General features: G+C 48.0%; 1 protein-coding gene across 20 annotated transcripts in view; it reads left to right on the top strand.

Moving 5' to 3' along the window:
- The window catches only part of SNED1 (sushi, nidogen and EGF like domains 1), a 90,412-nt gene extending 72,194 nt beyond the window's left edge, over positions 1-18,218 (top strand). For 9 of the 20 annotated variants that reach the window (XM_073807009.1, XM_073807007.1, XM_073807005.1 and 6 more), the window contains 6 exons: positions 4,814-4,872; positions 5,669-5,785; positions 6,466-6,556; positions 13,815-13,895; positions 14,776-14,813; positions 16,869-18,218. In XM_073807009.1, the coding sequence (XP_073663110.1) occupies positions 4,814-4,872; positions 5,669-5,785; positions 6,466-6,556; positions 13,815-13,895; positions 14,776-14,801 (374 nt within the window). In that variant the 3' untranslated portion in view covers positions 14,802-14,813; positions 16,869-18,218. Of the gene's footprint in view, positions 1-4,813; positions 4,873-5,668; positions 5,786-6,465; positions 6,557-6,707; positions 6,926-13,814; positions 13,896-14,775; positions 14,814-16,137 lie in introns of those variants that run through there. The other 11 variants (XM_033859410.2, XM_033859413.2, XR_012332881.1 and 8 more) reach the window with 10 other exon arrangements.
- Positions 18,219-20,365: the final 2,147 nt, after the last annotated feature.

Genomic DNA, 20,365 nt, shown 5'->3' with positions numbered 1-20,365 from the left:
AGGCTACAGAGTGGTGCCCCAGTAAAAACCCCACTGCTGCATATAACTCTAGGCTTCGGGTCCCAGCTGCCCGAGCGTGGCACAAATGTCAGTCACAGTCTCTGCAGGCTGGTGTCCCAAGTACAGAGAGTAAGGATTGCTGACGTGGGCTCACAGGTTCTAAACACCCCTACACACTTCCATGTTCTGTAAGGTTACCATAAAATGTCTCTGGACAATTGTTATGTACAGTGTCTAAAATCCATATGGAATTGGAAGGGACCCGGAATAGCAAAAAACATCCTAAAAAAGTAGGAAGACTCACATACCCGTTTGTCAAAACTTAGTACAAAGCAATGGGAATCAAGTCACTGCCAGATACTGGCACGAGGATAGACGTATACATCAGTGGAATAGAATTAAGAGTCCAGAAATAAACCTATACATCTGTGGTCAACTGATTTCAACAGGGGTGCCAAGACCATTCAGTGGAGGAAAGAAGAGTCTTTTCAGCAAACGGTGCTGGCACAGCTGGATATCCACATACAAAAGAATGAAGTTGGACCCCCTACCTCACACCATACACAAAATTAATTAAAAATGGATCAAAGACCTAAATGTAAGAGCTAAAACTATAAAATTCTTAGAAGAAAACACGGGTAAATCTGTATTACCTTGGATTTGACAAAGGATTTTTTTTTTTTTTTTTTTTTTTTTTTTTTTTTTGCGTTACGCGGGCCTCTCACTGTTGTGGCCTCTCCCGTTGCAGAGCACAGGCTCCGGACGCACAGGCCCAGCGGCCATGGCTCACGGGCCCAGCCGCTCCGCGGCATGTGGGATCTTCCCAGACCGGGGCACGAACCCACGTCCCCTGCATCGGCAGGCGGACTCTTAACCACAGCGCCACCAGGGAAGCCCGGATTTTTTTTTAATATTTATTTATTTACTTATTTTTGGCTGCATCAGGTCGTAGTTGTGGCATGCAGGATCTTTCGTTGTGGCACACAGGCTTCTCTCTAGTTGTGGCACGCAGGCTCGAGAGACCATGGGCTCAGTAGTTGTGGCGCATGGGCTTAACTGCCCCACAGCATGTGAGATCTTAGTGCCCCAACCAGGGATCGAACCACGTCCCCTGGAAGGCAGATTCTTAACCACTGGACCACCAAGGAAGTCCCAAAGGATTTTTAGATATGGCACCGAAAGCAAGAGCAACAAAAGAAAAAACAGGTTAAGTTGGACTTCATCAAAATTTAAAACTTTCTGTGCTTCAAAAGACATCATCAAGGAAGTGAAAAGACAACACATAAAATGGGAGAAAATATTGGCAAATCATATATTTGAAAAGGAATCTGAATCTAAAATATATAAAGAACTCTTAAAGCTGAATAAGAGGAAGACAAATAACCCAATTAAGAAATAAGCAGGGCTTCCCTGGTGGCACAGTGGTTGGGAGTCCGCCTGCCGATGCAGGGGACGCGGGTTCGTGCCCCGGTCCGGGAAGATCCCACATGCCGCGGAGCGGCTGGGCCCGTGAGCCATGGCCGCCGAGCCTGTGCGTCCGGAGCCTGTGCTCCGCAACGGAAGAGGCCACAGCAGTGAGAGGCCCGCGTACCGCAAAAAAAAAAAAAAAAAGAAAGAAGGAAAGGATCTGAATAGACATTTCTCCAAGGAAGATATACAAATGGGAACAAGCCCATGAGAAGATGTTTGGTATCACTAGTCATCAGGGAAATGCTAATCAAAACCACAGTGAGATGCCTCTTCACATACACCAGGATGGCTAGAATGAAAAAGTCAGGATACCCACAAGCACTGATGAGGATGTGAAGAAACTGGAACCCTCCAACACTGCTGGTGGGAATGTAGAGTCGTGCAGCTGCTTCAGTTCCTCAAAGAATTAAATGTGGAGTTACCATGTGACCCGGCAATTCCACTCCTAGCTACACACCCAAGAGAAATGAAAACGTATGTCCACACAAGGACTTACACAGATGGCCACTGCAGCACTATTCACAATTGCCGAAAGGTGGAAACAGCTGATGAATGGATGAACAAATGTGTTATATTCAAAATTATTGGACCATGAAAAGGAATAAAGTACTGATAAATGCTACAACATAGATGAACCTTGAAAACATTATGCTAAGTGAGAGAAGCCAGTCATAAAGAACACATAATCTGATTCCATTCATGTGAAAGTCCAGAATAGGGAAACCTAGAGTGATAGAAAGTAGATCGATGGTTGCTTCGGACTGGGGGTGGGGGGTGGAGGTATATGGGGTGAGAGCTAAAGGGCACTGGGTTTCTTTCTGAGGTGATAAGAACATTCTAAAATTGACCATGGGGATGGAGGCACATATCTGTGGCTATGCTAAAAATCTATACACTTCAAATGGCTGAATCGTATATAAAGTATATCTCAAAGCTGTTTCCAAAATGTAATGTGCAGAAGAGTGTTTTGGTGCCTCTTTGTGTAGGAAAGTGGGGAAGGGAAATATGAATGTACATACCTATTTTCTTATATTTAAAAATAAATAAAACTAATAAAGATGATTAACTCCATAATTAAGCAGAGAACAAGCATGAAGTACAGGGAATGGAGAGGGAGGACAGGTATCTCTAAATGTACCTTTATAGATGTGACTTTAGAAATAAGAAAATGTTTTTTTAAATGACACCAAAAAAGAAAGCAATGCCTAAAATTTGAAAACAAACTGAAATAAACTTATCAACCATGCCGATGGCATAACCACACAGGAAAAACAAGGATCACTTCAAGTGATTTTTAAAACAGCATTCTGGGACTTCCCTGGTGGTCCAGTGGGTAAGACTCCACGCTCCCAATGCAGGGGGCCCAGGTTTGATCCCTGGTTGGGGAATTAGATCCCGCGTGCATGCCGCAGCTAAGAAGTCTGCATGCCGCAACCAAGAAGTCCACGTGCAGCAACTAAAGATCCCATGTGCCGCAACTAAGACCTGGCGCAGCCAAAATAAATAAATAAAACAGCATTCTGACTATTAACATCTCGTGGGATATAATCTAAGGATTAAAAGAATTGCCAAGAAATTTTAAGCTGTACTCAGTGATCTTAATGTCATTTCCAAACTATTACATGTACATTGTGGGATAAAGAAAATAATTATGTTAATGCCACAAAGATTTTCAGCATGAAGTGATACAATATAAAAATCAAAGAAGTAAAACCCCTGATTTTATTTGATTCTGTTCATTTGAACTGGAAATATTGGAATGAACTCATAATTTGTTCATTTTTATTTTTTAAATCTAATTTCCTAGTTCTGTCTCCTGAAAAGACCTGGAGCACTGACACCACAGTAACAGTGAGCCCCTTGATCAGCCAGCCTGTGGACTCTAGATACCATTCTCCACTAAAAGGAACCAGGGGGGGAGTTCCCTGGTGGTCCAGTGGTTAGGACTCTATGCTCCCAATGCAGGGGGCCCGGGTTCGATCTCTGTTCAGGGAACTAGATCCCACATGCCACAACTAAAAAAAGATCCTGCATGCCACAACTAAAGATACTGCACACAGCAATGAAGATCCCGCGTGCCGCAACTAAGACCCAGAGCAGCCAAATAAATAAATAAATATTTTTTTAATAAATAAATATATAGACTGCGGTCTTCAGAGAAATGGCTGATTCCAAGGCTGAAGCAGAACATGGACAAAATAAGCCCAGGACATGGGAATTCCCTGGGAGTCCAGTGGTTAGAACTCCACCCTTTCACTGCCAAAGGCCCGGGTTCAATCCCTGGTTGGGGAACTAAGATTCCACAAGCTGCATGGTACAGCCTAAAAAAAAAAAAATCCTAGGACATACTTGTAAAAAAGCAAGCAGGCTTTCAAAAACAACTAGGATTGTGTCTAAAGGGCACAGGAGCCAACCTGAAGGGGCTCCCACTGGCCAAAGATGGGATAATTTGAGCATGAAGAAAGCTAATGACAGCAACAGACTGAAACCCATCAAATATATACAAGTCCACAAGGTCATAACAATGGTAAGAAAGAAAGAACAACGTATTGGTCAACTTTAGAGCTTGCTGGGGGACCAACTCACTCTGCACGTGTACAAATAAAGGAAAAGAATGGAGCACTTACCTGGCCTTGCCTGTATGGACTGTATTTTAGGGTGACCAAGGGGTGGGTGAAGGAAAGCAGGTCTTCAGAGGGTATTCCCTAGCTAGTGGAGGCAGAGAAGTGACAGATCACATTAGACATGACCCTAGTAGAGATCAGGGATCTGTAGGACTTCTCAAGCCATGAGGTGCAGAGCCTAAGAGAACTTTACTCTGGATTAATCAGGCTGCCAACACTGAACCAGTGATCGATCCTCACATCACGAAAACCAAATGCGGAGACCTCATATGTCTCCTGGTGTAGCCAAAGGGCACACAACCGCCTGTTGTGAAGCCAAAGCAAAGCAAAGACCATGTGAACCTGAATCCTATTAAGCCCCTTTCTCTTACTACCAGTTAACAGGAAACGTGGGGAGGGGGCAAGTTAATGCCGTAAGTCAGACCCAGAGGATGGGAATTCCACGGGACAAATGACCTCATTTCTTCAATAAATACAGAGGGGAAGAAGGTTAAATTTATAGATTAAAAGAGACTTGAGATACATCAAACTAAGGCAATGTGAATCTTTATGAATCTGAATTAGATGAGACCAACTGTAAGTAACATTTTTAAAGATGATCAGGGAAATGTGAACACGGACTGCGGTTTCTTGTGATATTAAGGAACTACTGTTAACTTTGTAATAATAGTATTGTGCTTAAGTCTTTACGTATTAGATACTTGCTGACATATTTACAGGTGAAATGGTTTCTGTGAACTGCTTTGAAATTCTCCAACTAGAGAAAGAAAGGCAGATGGTAAGCTGGAAATAGATTAAACAAGATTGGCAAAATGTTAAACAACCTCCCCCCACGAGGCGGCTGCCGAGAAGGGGGGTAAGGGAAGGGCTGGATTAGATGTGGAGGGGTTACTGGAAGTGGTGGCGTATGCACGATTCTTATTCTTTTGTGTTTCTTAGTTTTTTAAGAGTTAAAAATGAAAACAGCTATCTTGCAAAGCTTAAAAAAAAAAAAAAAAAAAAGGACAGTGGACTCTAAGGGGGAGGGACAGGTCTGCCCCTCCCAGGCAGCACCACTGACCAACCTGCCTCTAGCTCCCAGAGTGCGGAAGGCAGACAGCGGCCCAAGGGGCACAGACGCCAGCACAGGGTGCTGCACAGAGGCTGCCTAGGGCTGGGACTTGGGGACACACAGGTGGCTCGGGGACAGGCACTGGAGGATGAGGAGGGCTCTCAAGGGTTGGCCTCTGTGTTCCAAGTAGAAGAAACCCTGTGCGGCGGGGCAAAGTCAGCAGAAACGTGGGGCAGGGGGCACAGGCCAGGGCAGAGCGGGGAGTCTCTCCCAAAGACGACCAGAGTGCAGCCATGATCTAAGCTGTGAGCCAAGGCTCCTCTGCCTTGTGACGGCTCAGCACCGAGAGCCCGCCCTCTCTCCCTCGAGGTAATGGGGTCAGGGCTGAGCACACTGAGGCCAGTCTTCTCACCTCTGCTCTCTGACCACCCCTAGGGCCCACTGGTGTTGGGGACGGCAACCTGGGAATGCTATCAGGCCTTCCTGTGGGGCCCTGAGACTAACTGCTCGTGGCTGTTCACAGATGCCCCTGGGAACTGCTCAGAAAACCCCTGTCAGAACGGAGGCACCTGTGTGCCTGGTGACGATGCCCACAGCTGTGACTGCACCCCGGGGTTCAAAGGCAGACACTGTGAGCTTGGTAAGTTTGGGGCCGCTCCCCTTGCCTGCTGGGGTCACTGGGGCTGGGGCCTGGCCTCTAGATGCTTGTGACGGCAGGCTCTGATGGGACCGCTGGCCCCAGGGTGGGTTTGCCACAAGGACCTCCAGCCATGAGATGCCAGGACAGGGGCCTGGCTACGGTGCCCCAGACCTCCAAGCGTCCAGGTAGGGAGGCTGGCAGGCAGTGAGCCGCCAGGCCTCCCACTGCCCCAAAGCGCCAGGGTGAAAGGTGCTGCCCAGATAACTGGGGGGTCTGGGACAGTCACAGGGACACAGCGACAGCCGCTCCACAGGGAGAGGAGGGAGGAGGGGGCTCTTCTCGCCTGGGGACCAAACAAGGCAGTGCGAGGGAAAAGGGCCACGGGCCTGCCTCAGACTTCTGGGCTGAGGACGAGAGGCTCATGGACAGAAGCTCCCACGCCAGCCACACAGCCCTGAGGCCTGCCAGACCCAGAGACTCCGACCAGCCCTGAGGGAAACCAGCCTGCAGGCTCCCAGGACCCCAACTCAGAGGAGCACCCACAGTCGCTGAGCAGCCCCGGGGACAGGGCCCCAGGCCAGGAAGTGGCAGGGGCAGAACCCCGGACCTACAGTGGCTGCAGGAAGAGGGACCGTGGCCTTGAGCTCCTGGTAAGCGACGGCCCTTTTCCTCTGTGCCAGCAGCCTGTAGAAAGGTGCCCCAACCCTGCACACGGCTGTTCTCGGAGACAAAGTCCTTTCCGGTCTGGGAAGGAGGCGTCTGTCACCACGTGTAAGTCCCTCTCCTCCGCCTTCACCATGTCTGTAGCGTGTTCCCGACCCTGAAATGCTTCCACCCTGTCCTCACAGGCCCCTGAGGTCTAGTAGTCACAGCACGGAAAGGGCTTGCTTTGACCACCCACCCCCTCCATGCGACAAATTAGGAAACTGAAGCAAAAGGGCTGAAAACCTTGCCTAAGGCTGTGCAGCTGGGAGCAGAGCCACATGAGGTCTAGAAGCGGGACCCCCTGCGCCTGCCCTCGGGCCTTGCTTCCCCACGCCCTGGAGTGGCATCAGCCTCCCTTCCCTGGATGGCAGGGCACGCGGAGACTCCAGGAAGTGCCACTCCTCAGCGCAGGAGACCTCGAGTCGTGGTTCTGCCGTGAGTTCCTGACACGGCCCTGGGCAAGGCACTCATGCCTCAGTTTCCCCATCTGTAAGACGGGCTGAGGAGGGAGTCTGCCGAGCCCACCTCTTCGGACCTTTCTTGCTAACACTCTGACTCCGTGGGTCATACTTACAACCTGCTTTGTCCACAAATACGGACGATCACCTCCCGTGTGCCAGGCGTGGTTCGGAACACTCGGCACACATCAGTGAGCCGAACGGGCCAAAGTCTTGCCCTGGGAGTCCTGACGTTCTAGCTGAGGGAGACACAGTACACAAGAAGCACGAGTTTGTCCTGCAGTGTTTTAAATGGTGGCAAGCGCTAAAGGAGGATGGAAGAAAGGAATACGCAGGGCCAGGAGAGCCAGGCCCGGGGGGCAGGAGGGGGTGGCAGCAGCATTCGGCAGGGTGTCGGGGAAGCCTCATGGAGGTGGCATGACCAGACATGGGCGGGCGGAAATATCTGAGGGAAGAATGGCCCAGTCAGAGTGCACCTGTTGCCAAGGCCCTGAAATCAGGAGCCTGCCTGCCCGTCTAAGGAGCAGCAAGGCCAGCAGGGCTGGAGCCGAGTGAGCGAGGGGGCGTGGAGGGCGGGCCTTGGAGACCCTTGGAAGGACCTGCATGTGTCCTCTGTGAAGTGGGGAGCTACTGAAGGACACTGAGCTGAAGTGACACCTGACGTGTTTAAAGATCACTGGGATGGGATGTAGGAAGGCAAGACAGAAGGCTTGACATGAGCCTGGACATGAAGCCAGCGTGACACGCAGCAGGGATACACCAGAGGCACTGAGCTGCACTGGGACTTGGGAACCCAGGTTTACAGGCCCCTGAATTTGGACTTTGTGGAATGGCACCCCGGAGCCCCTGCACCTGCGTCTTCCCACTGTGTTAGTTACACCAGTGCCTGGGGCGACCACCAAGTACCTGACTGGGAGAGCCCTGCACTTGCCCATAGCTTTCCACCCAGTGCTTTCAACCTATTGTATCTGAAAGGGACTTCCTTGTATTTAGCATTTGCGAGGGGCTTGCCATGCAGCCAGTCTGACATCTCTGGTTTTTATTGGAGTGTTTAGACCGTTTACATGTTAACAAAATGACTGAAGTGACTGGGTTGAAATCTAACATGCTGTTTTCTATCTGTCCCACCTTATCTTTGTCACTTTCTCTTTCCCTGCCTACTTCTGGATTATTTTTTAGGATTCTGTTTTACCTGTACTGTTGGCTCACTGATATACTTCTTTGGTTTATTTTCTTTAGTGGCTGCTCTGGGATTTAAAATATGCGTCTTCAACTGATCACAATATACCTTGAATTACAACACAACTTCAGTATCATAGAAGACACGCAACAGCAAGCTTCTACTTCCCCTGTCACTGCCAGACGTTTTACTTCCACATATGCCATGAACCACACAGTGTGTTACTTTTGCTCTCAACAATCATCTTTTTTAAAAATGTTGAGAGCATAAAGTCTTTTGTAGTGACTTACACATCCACCGTTTCCAGCGCTCTGCATGCCTTCGTGCAGGTCTAAGATTCCATCTGGTACCATTTACCTTTGGCCTAAAGAGCTCACTGGAACATTTCCTATAGGGCAGGTCTGCTGGTGGTGAATTCTCTTAGCTTCTGTTTGTCTGAAAAGGCTTTTATTTCACCTTCATTTTCAAAAGACACATTTGCTGAACACAGAAGTTTTGGTTGATAATTGTGTTTTTTTCAAATTTCAGCACTTCAAAGAGGTCCTTCCTTTGTCTTCTGGCTTGCAGTTTCAGATGGGAAAACTTCAGTCACCCTTATTCTTGCTCCTCTATATGTAACGCGGTCCCCATCACCTGTGGCTTGCTTTTACGTTTTCTCTTTATTACTGTTTTTTTGGGAAATTTAATTATGATGTGCTTTGGTAGGTTATGTCCATGTGTTTTTACTCTCTGGAGTTAAGCTTCACCTCTGTGGTTTTAGCTTTCATCAAATTTGGAAAATTTTAGCCATTACTTCTTCAAACACTTTTTCTATGCATCCATTTCTCTCCTTCTTCTGGGACTCCAATTAAACATGTATTAGACTGATATTGTCCCACAGGTCACTGAGGCTCTTTTCCTTTTTTTCACTCCTTTTTCTCTTTACTTTGTTTTGGACAGATTCTACTGCCATGCCTTCAATTTCACTGATCTTTTCTTCTGCAGTGTCTAACCTACCATTAATCCCATTCAGCAAAATTTTCATTTCAGATATTGTGATTTTTTTGTTTGTTTTGTTTTGCTTTGGCTGTGTTGGGTCTTTGTTGTTGCACACAGGCTATCTCTAGTTGCGGCGAGCAGGGCTACTCTTTGTTGCGGTGCACAGGCTTCTCACTGCGGTGGCTTCTCTTGTCGTGGAGCATGGGCTCTAGGTGTGCAGGCTTCAGTAGTTGTGGCTCGTGGGCTCTAGAGCGCAGGCTCAGTAGTTGTGGCACATGGGCTTAGCTACTCCACAGCATGTGGGATCTTCCCAGACCAGGGATTGAACCTGTGTCCCCTGCATTGGCAGGCGGATTCTTAACCACGTGCCACCAGGGAAGTCCCAGATATTGTGTTTTATCATCTCCAGAAGTTCCATCTAGTTCTTTCTTTGAGCCTCCACTTCTCTCATTATGTTTATATTTTCCTTTACATCACTGAACGTGTACAGCAAATTTATAACAGATGTCTGCTATTTCAGTCATTGCTCTCATTTCTGGGTGTTTTTCTATTCAATTTTTTTTCCTGTTGATGGGTCACATTTTCTTGACTCTTTGTATGACTGATACTCTTGTAATTTTTTTGTTGGGATGTTAGACATTATAAACTTTATGGTACAGACTGTTGGAATTTTTTTTTTTGGCATTCAAGAATGTTTTTATTTTTAATTTTTTTATTGAAGTAAAGTTGATTTACAAAACTGCATTAGTTTCACGTGCACAGCATAGTGGTTCAGTTTTCTGGGTTTTTTGGTTTGGTTTTTTGTTTTGCAGATTATATTCCACTACAGGTTATTACAAGATATTGGGTATAATTTCCTGCGCTATACAGTAAATCCCTGTTGCTTAACTATTTTATGTATAGTAGTTTGTATCTGTTAATCCCATACTCCTCATTTATCCCTGCCCCTGCCACCTCTCCCCTTTGGTAACCGTAAGTTTTCTATGTCTGTGAGTCTGTTTCTATTTGGTATATAGATCCATTTGTATTATTTTTTACATTCCACATATAAATGATATCATATAGTATTTGTCTTTCTCTCACACTTCACTAAGGATAATATTCCCTAGGTCCATCCATGTTGCTGCAAATGGGAATATTTCATTCTTTTTTATGGCTGAGTAATATTCCATTGTATATATGTACCACAACCTCTTAAGCCAATCGTCTGTCGATGGGCACTTGGGTTGTTTCCAAGTCTTGGCTATTATAAATAGTGCTGCTATGAACATTGGGGTGCATGTATCTTTTTGAATTATGTTTTCCTTTTTTCTGGATATATACCCAGGAGTGGGATTGCTAGATCACATGGTAACTCTACTTTTAGTATTTTAAGGAACCTCCATACTGTTCTCCAAAGTGGCTGCACCAATTTACATTCCCACCAACAGTGTATGAAGGTTCCCTTTTTTCCAAACCCTCTCCAGCATTTATTATTTGTAGACGTTTTGATGATAGCAATTCTGATTGGTGTGAGGTGATACCTCATTGTGGTTCTGATTTGCATTTCTCTAATAATTAGTGATGTTGAGCATGCTTTCACGTGCCTGTTAGCCATCCGTATGTCCCCTTTGGGAAAATGTTTATTTATGTCTTCTGCCCATTTTTAGATTGGGTTGTTTTTTTGTTGTTGAGTTGTATGAGCTGTTTTTATGTTTTGGAAATTAAGCCCTTGTTGGTCACATTGTTTGCAAATATTTTCTCCCATTCCGTAGGTTGTCTTTTTGTTTTGTTGATAAGTTTCCTTTGCTGTGCAAAAGGTTTTAAGTTTGACTAGGTCCCATTTGTTTATTTTTGCTTTTATTTCTTTTGCCTTGGGAGACTGATCTAAGAAAATACTGCTACAGGGGCTTCCCTGGTGGCGCAGTGGTTGAGGGTCCGCCTGCCGATGCAGGGGACACGGGTTCGTGCCCCAGTCCGGGAAGATCCCACATGCCGCGGAGCGTCTGGGCCCGTGAGCCATGGCCGCTGAGCCTGCGCGTCCGGAGCCTGTGCTCCGCAACGGGAGAGGCCACAACAGTGAGAGGCCCGCGTACCGCAAAAAAAAAAAAAAGAAAGAAAATACTGCTACAATTTAGGTGAAAGATCACTTTGCCTGTGTCCTCTTCTAGGGGTTTTATGGTGTCACATCTTACGTTTACGTCTTTAGACCTTTCTGAGTTTATTTTTGTATGTGGTGTGAGGGAATGTTCTAATTTCACCGATTTACATGTAACTGTCCAGCTTTCCCAACACCACTTGTTAAAGAGACTGTCTTTTCGCCATTGTATATTCTTGCCTCCTTTTTCATAGACTAACTGACCATAGGTGTGTGGGTTTATTTCTGGCCTCTCTGTTCTGTTCCACTGATCTGTATGTCTGTTTTTCTGCCAATACTACACTGTTTCGATTACCATAGTTTTGTAGTACAGTTTGAAGTCTAGAAGGGTTATACCTCCAGCTTTGTTCATTTTTCTCAGGATTGCTTGGCAATCTGTGGTCTTTTGTGGTTCCATATAAACTTCAGGACTATTTGTTCTAGTTCTGTGACAAATGTCATAGCTGTGTTGATAGGGATTGCATTGAATCTGTAGATTGCTTTGGGTAGTGTGGCCATTTTAATAATATTAATTCTTCCGATCCAAGAGCACGGGATATCTTTCCATGTCTTTGAATCATCTTCAGTTCCCTTAATCAATGTTTTAGTTTTCAGCATATAGGTACTTCACCTCCTTGGTTAAGTTTATTCCTAGGGCTTTCTAAAAACGTGACTTTAAGCAGGATTTTTTTTTTTTTTACTTTCTGATGTTTCATTATTAGTGTAGAGAAGTGCAACGGACTTCTGTATATTAATCTTGCATCCTGCTACCTTGCTGTATGTATTTACCAGTTCTGACAGTTTGTGTGTGGCGACTTCAGTGCTCTCTAGTGTCACGCCATCTGCAAATAGTGACAGTTTTACCTCCTCCCCTCCGACTTAGATACCTTTTACTGCTTCTTCTCATCTGACTGCTGAGCCTAGGATTTCCAGTACTGCGTTGAATAGAAGTGGTGAGAGTGGGCATCCTTGTCCTGTCCCTTTGACTTTTGGCTTTTGGTTTTTCGCAAGGCAGTCTAGATGGATCCTGTTGAGGCCTGTTTTAGGGTGGCGTTGGCATAGCCTTTATTCTGGGGTTAATTATGCCCCACTTTTAAGGCAGGGCCTTTCTGGGGTTTCTATTGCTCTGGAACAGCCCATTAACCAAGATCTCCCCACTCTGGCTCTGGGAACTGTCCAGCTCCTCAGTAGTTCCTTGCTGCCCGTCTTTGCTCACCCGATGCACACACAGCTTAATCTTCAAGGGGCCCGCCCCTCCAGGTGTCTGGAGCTCTTCCTCTGCACAGCTCCCTCCTCTCCGTGCTCTGACCCTCTGCCTCCCCAACTCCAATGTGTTTCGCCCACTCAGTGTAACCACTGCTTGGATTCTCCCTAACCCACAACACAGTCCGAAAAGTGCCTCCAGGCTGAATTCCAGGGCCACCCCAGAGCTCAGCTTGCTCCCCTTCTCTCTGGGTTACTGTGTTGCACGGTCTTTTTTCTACCATCTGAAAAGACTTACTTCCTGGATCTTGACCAGTTGTTCACATGTGGAAGTTAATTCCAGATCCTCTTACTGCCTGATGGCTGGCAATGGAAGTCTTAGCTAAGGCTTTAGACCCTAAGGACTCTCCTAGACTAAGCTCATGAGTTTTACCCATTGAACTCCCTGCATCTCTTTCAAACAGCTCCAATGTTTAAAAAGCTTTACCAAGAGTCAAACACTTTCTCATTCGTTATTCTCTACAAACATGTGACAGAGGCAGTATAAGCAATTCCCATCTCATACGAAACAGAGGCTTCAGTTCCAGAGACGTGCTCAGAGTACACTAGTTAGTAAGTGGGAGGCAGGGCTGGGAGCCAGGTCTCCTGTTCCACACCGCCCGTGTCTAATGCCTGCATCTCCAAGGCTTCTCAAACTTCTCCATCAACTGCCCGTAAGAGTGCAGTCACATTGTCTCAAGGCTTCGGAGCCAAGTAGCCTGTCTCAAGCAAGACATGTCTTTGAAATAGCACATTTTTAAAAAAATATTTATTTTTTGGCTGCATTGGGTCTTAGTTGGGGCACTCGGGATCTTTCGTTGTGGCGCGCAGGCTCTTCATTGCAGTGCATAGGCTTTTTTCCAGTTGTGCATGGGCTGGCACGCGGGCTTGCCAGTCATAGCGCGTGGGCTCCAAAATGCATGGGCTCTGTAGTTGCAGAGCGCGGGCTCAGCTGCCCTGCAGCATGTGGGATCTTAGTTCCCCGATCAGGGATCGAACCGGAGTCCCCTGCGTTGCAAGACGGATTCTTAACCACTGAACCACCAGGAAAGTCCCAGCACACTTTATCTCTTACTATATATCACTTTGTCAACACTCATCATAATGTACACTTAAAATGAGTGTATCTTATTTTACATAAATCATACCTTGATAAAGTCATTTTTTTCAATTACATGATTTTTATGTTGGACATTTTAATACATCCACAGGAGGTAAAGTTTTATCAGGAGAATAATAGCCTTTCCTCAGACACCTGTACAGCTACCTGTAGGTTTGTGTAGCCTAGGTGAAGGGGCTGGGCAACATTCTGCTCAGTTTCCGGCTTCACTGAGCTTTCTTGTGATGCAGGTATAAAAGAGTCTACAAAGTGCATCCAGACACCTGTTTCAAAGAGAGCTGTGAGAGCACGCGTGCCAGGACCCCAGACAGGTGCGTCCCAGGGAGGAGGCCCGTGCTGTGCCCTGCAGGCGGCCACAGGTGGCCCTGGTGACTGGGGCTGTGGGATGCCACAGGCCATGGCTGAGCCAGGTTGCCAAGATGTGCAGCCCGGCTATGCTAAGGAACTGTGTGCCCACATGTGTACACGTGAGCGCACACAGATGGGTACAGCTGGGCATGGTGGATGCTGGTAGGGGTCACAGAGTGGGTGCTGGGGAGGTTACATGGTGGGTGCTGGGAAGGTCACAGGGCAGGTGCTGGAGGGAGGTTGAGTGGTGGTGCTGGGGGGGGTCACTCTGGTTATGCACGTTCACACAGTATCTGGCACTAGTATTGGGAAGTGTTACTGACAGGTCCAATTATATAAATACAGTAAATCTCTGTTTACTTTTTATTCACTCTCACCCAGGTTCTTTCCCCAAAGGGCTCAAGGTAGTCACAGATTATTATATAATGCACTGCCTGAGTACAGACAGCAGAGTCCAAACCTCTGTCACATTCTCCACAGACCAGTCACCACATGCACCAGGTCTTGCGTTTCTGAGTCAAGGAAAAACCCACCCTGCCTTACCCAAGCGCATCACCTGTCTCCCATCACCCATCCTCCACACTCCCTCTCACTCTCCATGACTCACACCCAGCCAGGCAACCTTCCTCATCACTCCACAACTCCCACCCCAAGCCAGGTGGGCACACACAGACTCAAACGTTCATCCCTGTGTCAGTGTCTCACTACCACACTCCCCAAACTGGAACACATGTGACCTACAGACAAGACAGGATCACAGCAGGCAGGCTGGGCCGAGGAAGCTGCAGAGTTACAGGGACACAGGTTTCTTTTTAATAAACCGCATTTCTCTAATTATTTCAGGAAACAAAGTAACAGTCCTACACTGAAGAAATCTTAAGGTACGTTCCCACAGCCAGCAGAGCTGCTGGGAAGTCTGAGGGACATCGCCCCAGCACGCGGCCCTCAGGAGAGCTGCTGTCTCCTTGTGGAGCCCTGAGAAGAAAGCTCAGTGTGTGCTCTGTGTCATAAACTCAGACCAGAAGGTTTCAGAACTTCCTAAGGGGGTTAAAATGGGTGAGAAAAATAATACTTAAGGAAGGCCTCCCAATAGACATAAACTTGGTCTGATACATTGAGTCCCACTCTATCTCAATGGGCAGAGAAACCCCTTCCCCAGTCATCAGCAATGGCAATGGAGGGGGCGGGTGAGCTCTTAGAGGGAGGTGGGACTGACAGGGGCTGCTGGGAGGGCAGGCGAGGGGGGACAGTGGGAGGGGCCTGGGATGCCAGAAGGCAGAGGAATTCTAGGAGTGCTTTCCACACCCTAAATGGCAGTCCACTGAGAAAGGGTGTGCGGCCTTGATCACGTAACTCTGGGTAAGTCCTGAGACTCCCTCACTGGGAGAGTGCCAACGAACACAGGCCTCCTGAGCATTCAGAAACCCTGAAACGGAAGAAGCTTTCTAGCGCTATTCCTGCTTAATCCAGCATTTCCCAACCTCTGTGCAGTCAGCCCATGTGACTCCCACCCCCTCACACGCACGCTCTGTGGAAACCTTCACGATAATTTGCAAGATACTAGGCTAAGCCACAGAGACCCATCCACAGCCCAACACAATTTCTTATCAACGTGACGCACTGGGAATGAAAGAGGGATTCTGGCTGACCCAGGACAGCTCACCACTCGAGCTCCATAAAGGAGCCTAGAAGCCCATCTTCCTGGTGGTGTAGGAGAGGAGTGAGACTCCTGGGTACCTGGGTACCAAGCAGCTTCACAAACAGGCTACATTTTTTTATATGGCTGAGAAGATGAAGAAGAAATGTTACTCAGAGACCTTTATAAACAACCAGAAGCAAAAGAGCTTCGCAGGTATAGGCTGACACTAAAGCAGAATGTTCACCAACCAAGCAGGGAAAGCAGAGGCTGGGACCCACAGGCTGGGCAGCGGCACGTGAGCGAGAACGTGTGACCTCAGGCGTTCAGTTCCCATCAAAAGTCTCTGCGTTCAGGTCCCACCTACTCAAAGGCATCACTCCCCCCCACCCCCCCGCCACCACATACCCAAAACATGCACTCCAAGGCTTGCAAGCAATTCACCACCCACAGATATAACTGGGGTGTGAAACATTTATATTGCAATAAGTCATCTGATTTTATATATATATATATATATATATATATATATATATATATATATATATATATATATTTTTTTTTTGCAGTACGCGGGCCTCTCACCGCTCTTGCCTCTCCCGTTGCGGAGCACAGGCTCTGGACGCACAGGCTCAGCGGCCATGGCTCATGGGCCCAGCTGCTCCGTGGCACGTGGGATCCTCCCGGACCAGGGCACGATCCCGTGTCCCCTGCATCAGCAGGCGGACTCTCAACCACTGCGCCACCAGGGAAGCCCAATATATATATTTTTAAACTCATTCAATGAATCCATTTCTATAAAAACACATCAGAAACCCTCAACTGTTAAATTATCAAATACTGGCTTTTAGGATACCCATTCTTCAGACAATGGAGAAAACACAAATAAGCAGGAAACATTCACATTCACACACACACACACACACACACACACACACACACACACACACCCCCAAGAACAAAGTGCAAGAATTCATTTCAGTCGAGAGAGACCAGGGACAGCCCATACACCTTCAGAGAAAAGAACCAAGGCGGCACCAAATGAAGGGGGTTGCAGCCTGCAGATTTCAAATTGAAGCTGCAGTGCTGCCCACGTGTCCCCACCACTGGGGGGTATAGTCAGTCCTCCACGAGCCTGCCCCCCAGCACCCACTGCCATGTCACAGGGAACAAACTTCACAGTTCTGACGTGGCAAGCTCTTCAGGTACTCCGGGGGCAGCAACCTGGGAGCCGCCGCTGTAAAGCGGAATGGGTACCACCACCATCCTCCTCACGCCCTGGTCTGTTTTCTCTTCTAAGGATCAGGATGCTCTTGTTAACGCTCCATCAACCTCACGAGTTTCTAAAGCCCAGGAAGACGAGGTCTAAAATTGGATTGAGAACAAGGTCCTGGCTGGAGTCGGTGCCCTGAGTGGCTTCTCTCCTCTGGCCTCTGGAAGACAGACGGCCAGGCCAGGCAAGCACCAGCCACGACCAGGGAGACCTCCGGGACAGAACCCACACCTGACGTAGCCCAGGCTGCCGTCTCCTAGGGAGAATGCGCACCCACGGCGCACATGTTAGCCCTGGATGGCAAGGCTGTCCACCAGGAACGCTTCTGCAACCTTCAGAAACCCGTTCTCAGATTCCGAAGTCAGAGAAAGCGTTCTCCCTTTGAGAGCTAGCAACAAAATTGAGGAACTGCTCTCAACAGCTTCCAAGGCAGAGATGGTGGGGCTGGGAGGAAGGGGCAGAGATGAGGCCACACTGCAAGCACTTCGCCCGGCTCTCCTCCGCCAGCAGATTATTTATGCCGACCATTCGCAGGCTACTGCTCCATCATACGGACCAGCTGACTCTGAGAGAGAAAATGATAACACTAAGACGGAGTTTAGACACTTTTTACCTACAACCTTTTCTGCAGAGGTCAGACAGTATTCCTGGCTTTGAGGACCCTATGGTCTCTGTGGCAATGACTCAGCTCTGCAGTGGTAGCACAAATGCAGCCAACAGACTTGTGACTGACCAGGCGTGGCTGGGTTCCAATAAAACTTTATTTACAAAAACAGGCAGGGCCAAGTTGGCCCATGCACCACACTGGGTTAATCCCTGGTCTTCGAGGTCATAGGCTTTGGCCTCTCCCCTGGATGACAAGTCCCACCAAGGCACCAAAGACCTCAAGGGTTTCATGGAAACCTCAAGGGTTTCAGACCCCACTTGGAAAGCCAAGGCAGCACCTCTACCAAGTCCAGCCAGGGCTCCTCCCACAGGCCTGAACGCGACGCTGGTTAGGGTTTCTCTTAGTCCAGGACGCAAATAACGCTGTGTGGGGCTCTCAGGTAGTAAGCACCGTGTTCCACACGCTCCTCCTTCACACACAGATCGCCGCGTCATCCTGCCACGCCTGCTCTCTAGCGCGCTTCTAAGCAGCGCTTGCTTCTCCCTGCAAATGAGCTGAAAACCAGAGAAGCCGACCCCACCTCTAGTGCGCTGAACATTTTAGCCGCTGGCCCAGACTGGAACTCAGGCCCCGTGCATCTTCCACTGACTCTGCCCTGAGTCAGCACCACAGCCACAGAAAGCGGCTCTTCCTTTCATCTTTTATAAAAAAATTTTTTTTACAGAGTTATATTTTAGGCTTTTTATTTTTATTAAAGTTTTGTGTGCATATGTCTGTGTATTATGCATTCTGTCATTTTCAGCAAGGAGGAATAGTCATTTCGAGAAGTCTCTACTGTACTCCAGAAGGTCCCCAGTCTCCAAGGCCCACCTGGAGAAGACGGCTGAGTGCAGTCCAGGGGCTCTGACACTGGGAGAATCGAGAGAAAACCACATACATAAACACGTACTGCTGACCTCTGCTGTGGCACTGGGACCTGTCACTGTGCTTCTGTGTAGGCTACGGCGTCACGAGCAAACAGCAAGATCAAGTGATATCACTGGAAAGAAGACGAAACCCTCTACTGCCATGTTAATAACCTCAAGCCCCTCAGCCACGAGGCAAATGTAACGTGTTCCAGTCTGTAGCTTAGAAGCCCTTGTTTCTACAAGAAACAGTCTACTGAATCCTGAGCTTGGTGCTGTGTTTTCTTATGATTAACCCATTTTGATGTTTTATAAGTTAAACATCTAGTGAAAGACTTCCTGATGCTAAAGGAATTATAATTCATCCTTGAAACATTACAAATGAGCCACTGCTTTTTTCCACGTGGCTCCTTCTTAAAACTCTAACGTCTTCCTTGGAGATACTCAAGGTCCACCCCAAAAAATTAGCAAAAATGGAATCAAAACATTGCCAGGGGCATACACATTTCTGTGTCGAAAAGAAAGGAGCGATCCTGAGTTGCCGAGTTAGCCTTGTGCTAATCAAAACTTGGATCAACTAACCACGTAATCGAGCTTAGATTTAAGATTCTGTTAGTCCCGACTGGGGGGCACAAGAGCAACACCCTAGGTTCCAGGGATCGTGCCGGCCACCCGGAGACCACAAAACACAAGAGTAAATGAAAAATGAAATCTCTTTACTTTCAAATCATTCTGCCCATGGCTAAGAAAGACAGTAAAGACAAAACCTCCCTTTTCCCCTTGCACAAGGACTGACACGGGTGCAAATGAGGAAAGCTATGCGGCACCCTGCTGCTCACCCACCAGCCACACCAACAGGCAAGGGCTCCACCCGGTGTCAGCCAACCTCCAGCACCTTCCCTGGGCTGGAACTCCTGCCACTGGCCAACAACTGCCCCTGATGTCGGACCCACGTGTGGAGGGACTCACTGAGCTACTGTGCTTTTGCAAAACAAAGTCTTTCTCTTTGCAGTCATGCTCGAATATGAGCCTGGAGAAAGCAAAAGCATCTACCCCTCAGTAAACGCAGCTCAAACCTACCCGCAATGAAACACAGCTCAAACCTACCCGCAATGAAACACAGCTCAAACCTACCAAGAGAACCCCAGTAGAGAGAAGACAGGAACTCTCTTTAAAAATCAGCTATTTACTTTACTTTTAAATAAAAGAGAAACAAATGTAAGCCCATTTAAAACCTTAAGTCCTCACGAATCAACACAGTCGCGTTTTGCTAAATGGGGCCTGAGAGCAGTGTCTGAGCCTTGGCACTGCTGTCTCTGGGCTGGCTCACCCTGTCGTGGGCCTGTCCTGTGACTGTAGGATGTTTAGAAGCAGCCCTGGCCTCGACCTACTAGACCCCACTAGACCCCAACTGCACACCCTCCTGGTCCTAACAACCAGATGGGAAATGTCCCCAGATGTTGCTAGGTGTTCCCTGTTGTCAAGATCACCCCCAGGTGAGAACCGCCACCTGCCAGGACTTACGTGGTCTCTGCAAGAAAAGCGAGGCCAAGCACCAGGAGTCTCGTGTGTAGCTGTTAAAATGCTGTAAAGACCTGAGTTTTGGGCACGTCACCAAAAATGTCTTCTGCAGCATCAATCCTGTGCCAGCTGCCCCCAAGAAAGGAATCTCCAGAACCTTCTAGGAATCACCCATCTTCCCATCCCTCGCAGAGCTCACGCCATCAGGGCTGTACCTCTACCTCAGAGATGACCCCTGGCTTACATCCAAGCCCATTCCCCAACCCCAACTCTTCAAGTCACTCCTCAGACCCACTGGCCTCCCCAAGGGGCCTTCCACCACCTCTGGTGTCGCGGAGAGCTCCCTGAAATGAAACCAAGCCCAGACCTGTGGCCCTGGCTCCAGGTCAGAACTCCACGGACGCCAGAGACGTCAGGCCTGGACGCAACCCCCTGGGCCTGAGCTGGCGTGAAAGCAAACTCCGCCGGTGGTCAGAGTCAGGGCCTGCTCT

Source organism: Tursiops truncatus, chromosome 7 (genome assembly GCF_011762595.2).
Source record: "Tursiops truncatus isolate mTurTru1 chromosome 7, mTurTru1.mat.Y, whole genome shotgun sequence".
NCBI lineage: Eukaryota > Metazoa > Chordata > Mammalia > Artiodactyla > Delphinidae > Tursiops > Tursiops truncatus.
This window is presented reverse-complemented; position numbering and strand designations above follow the sequence as displayed.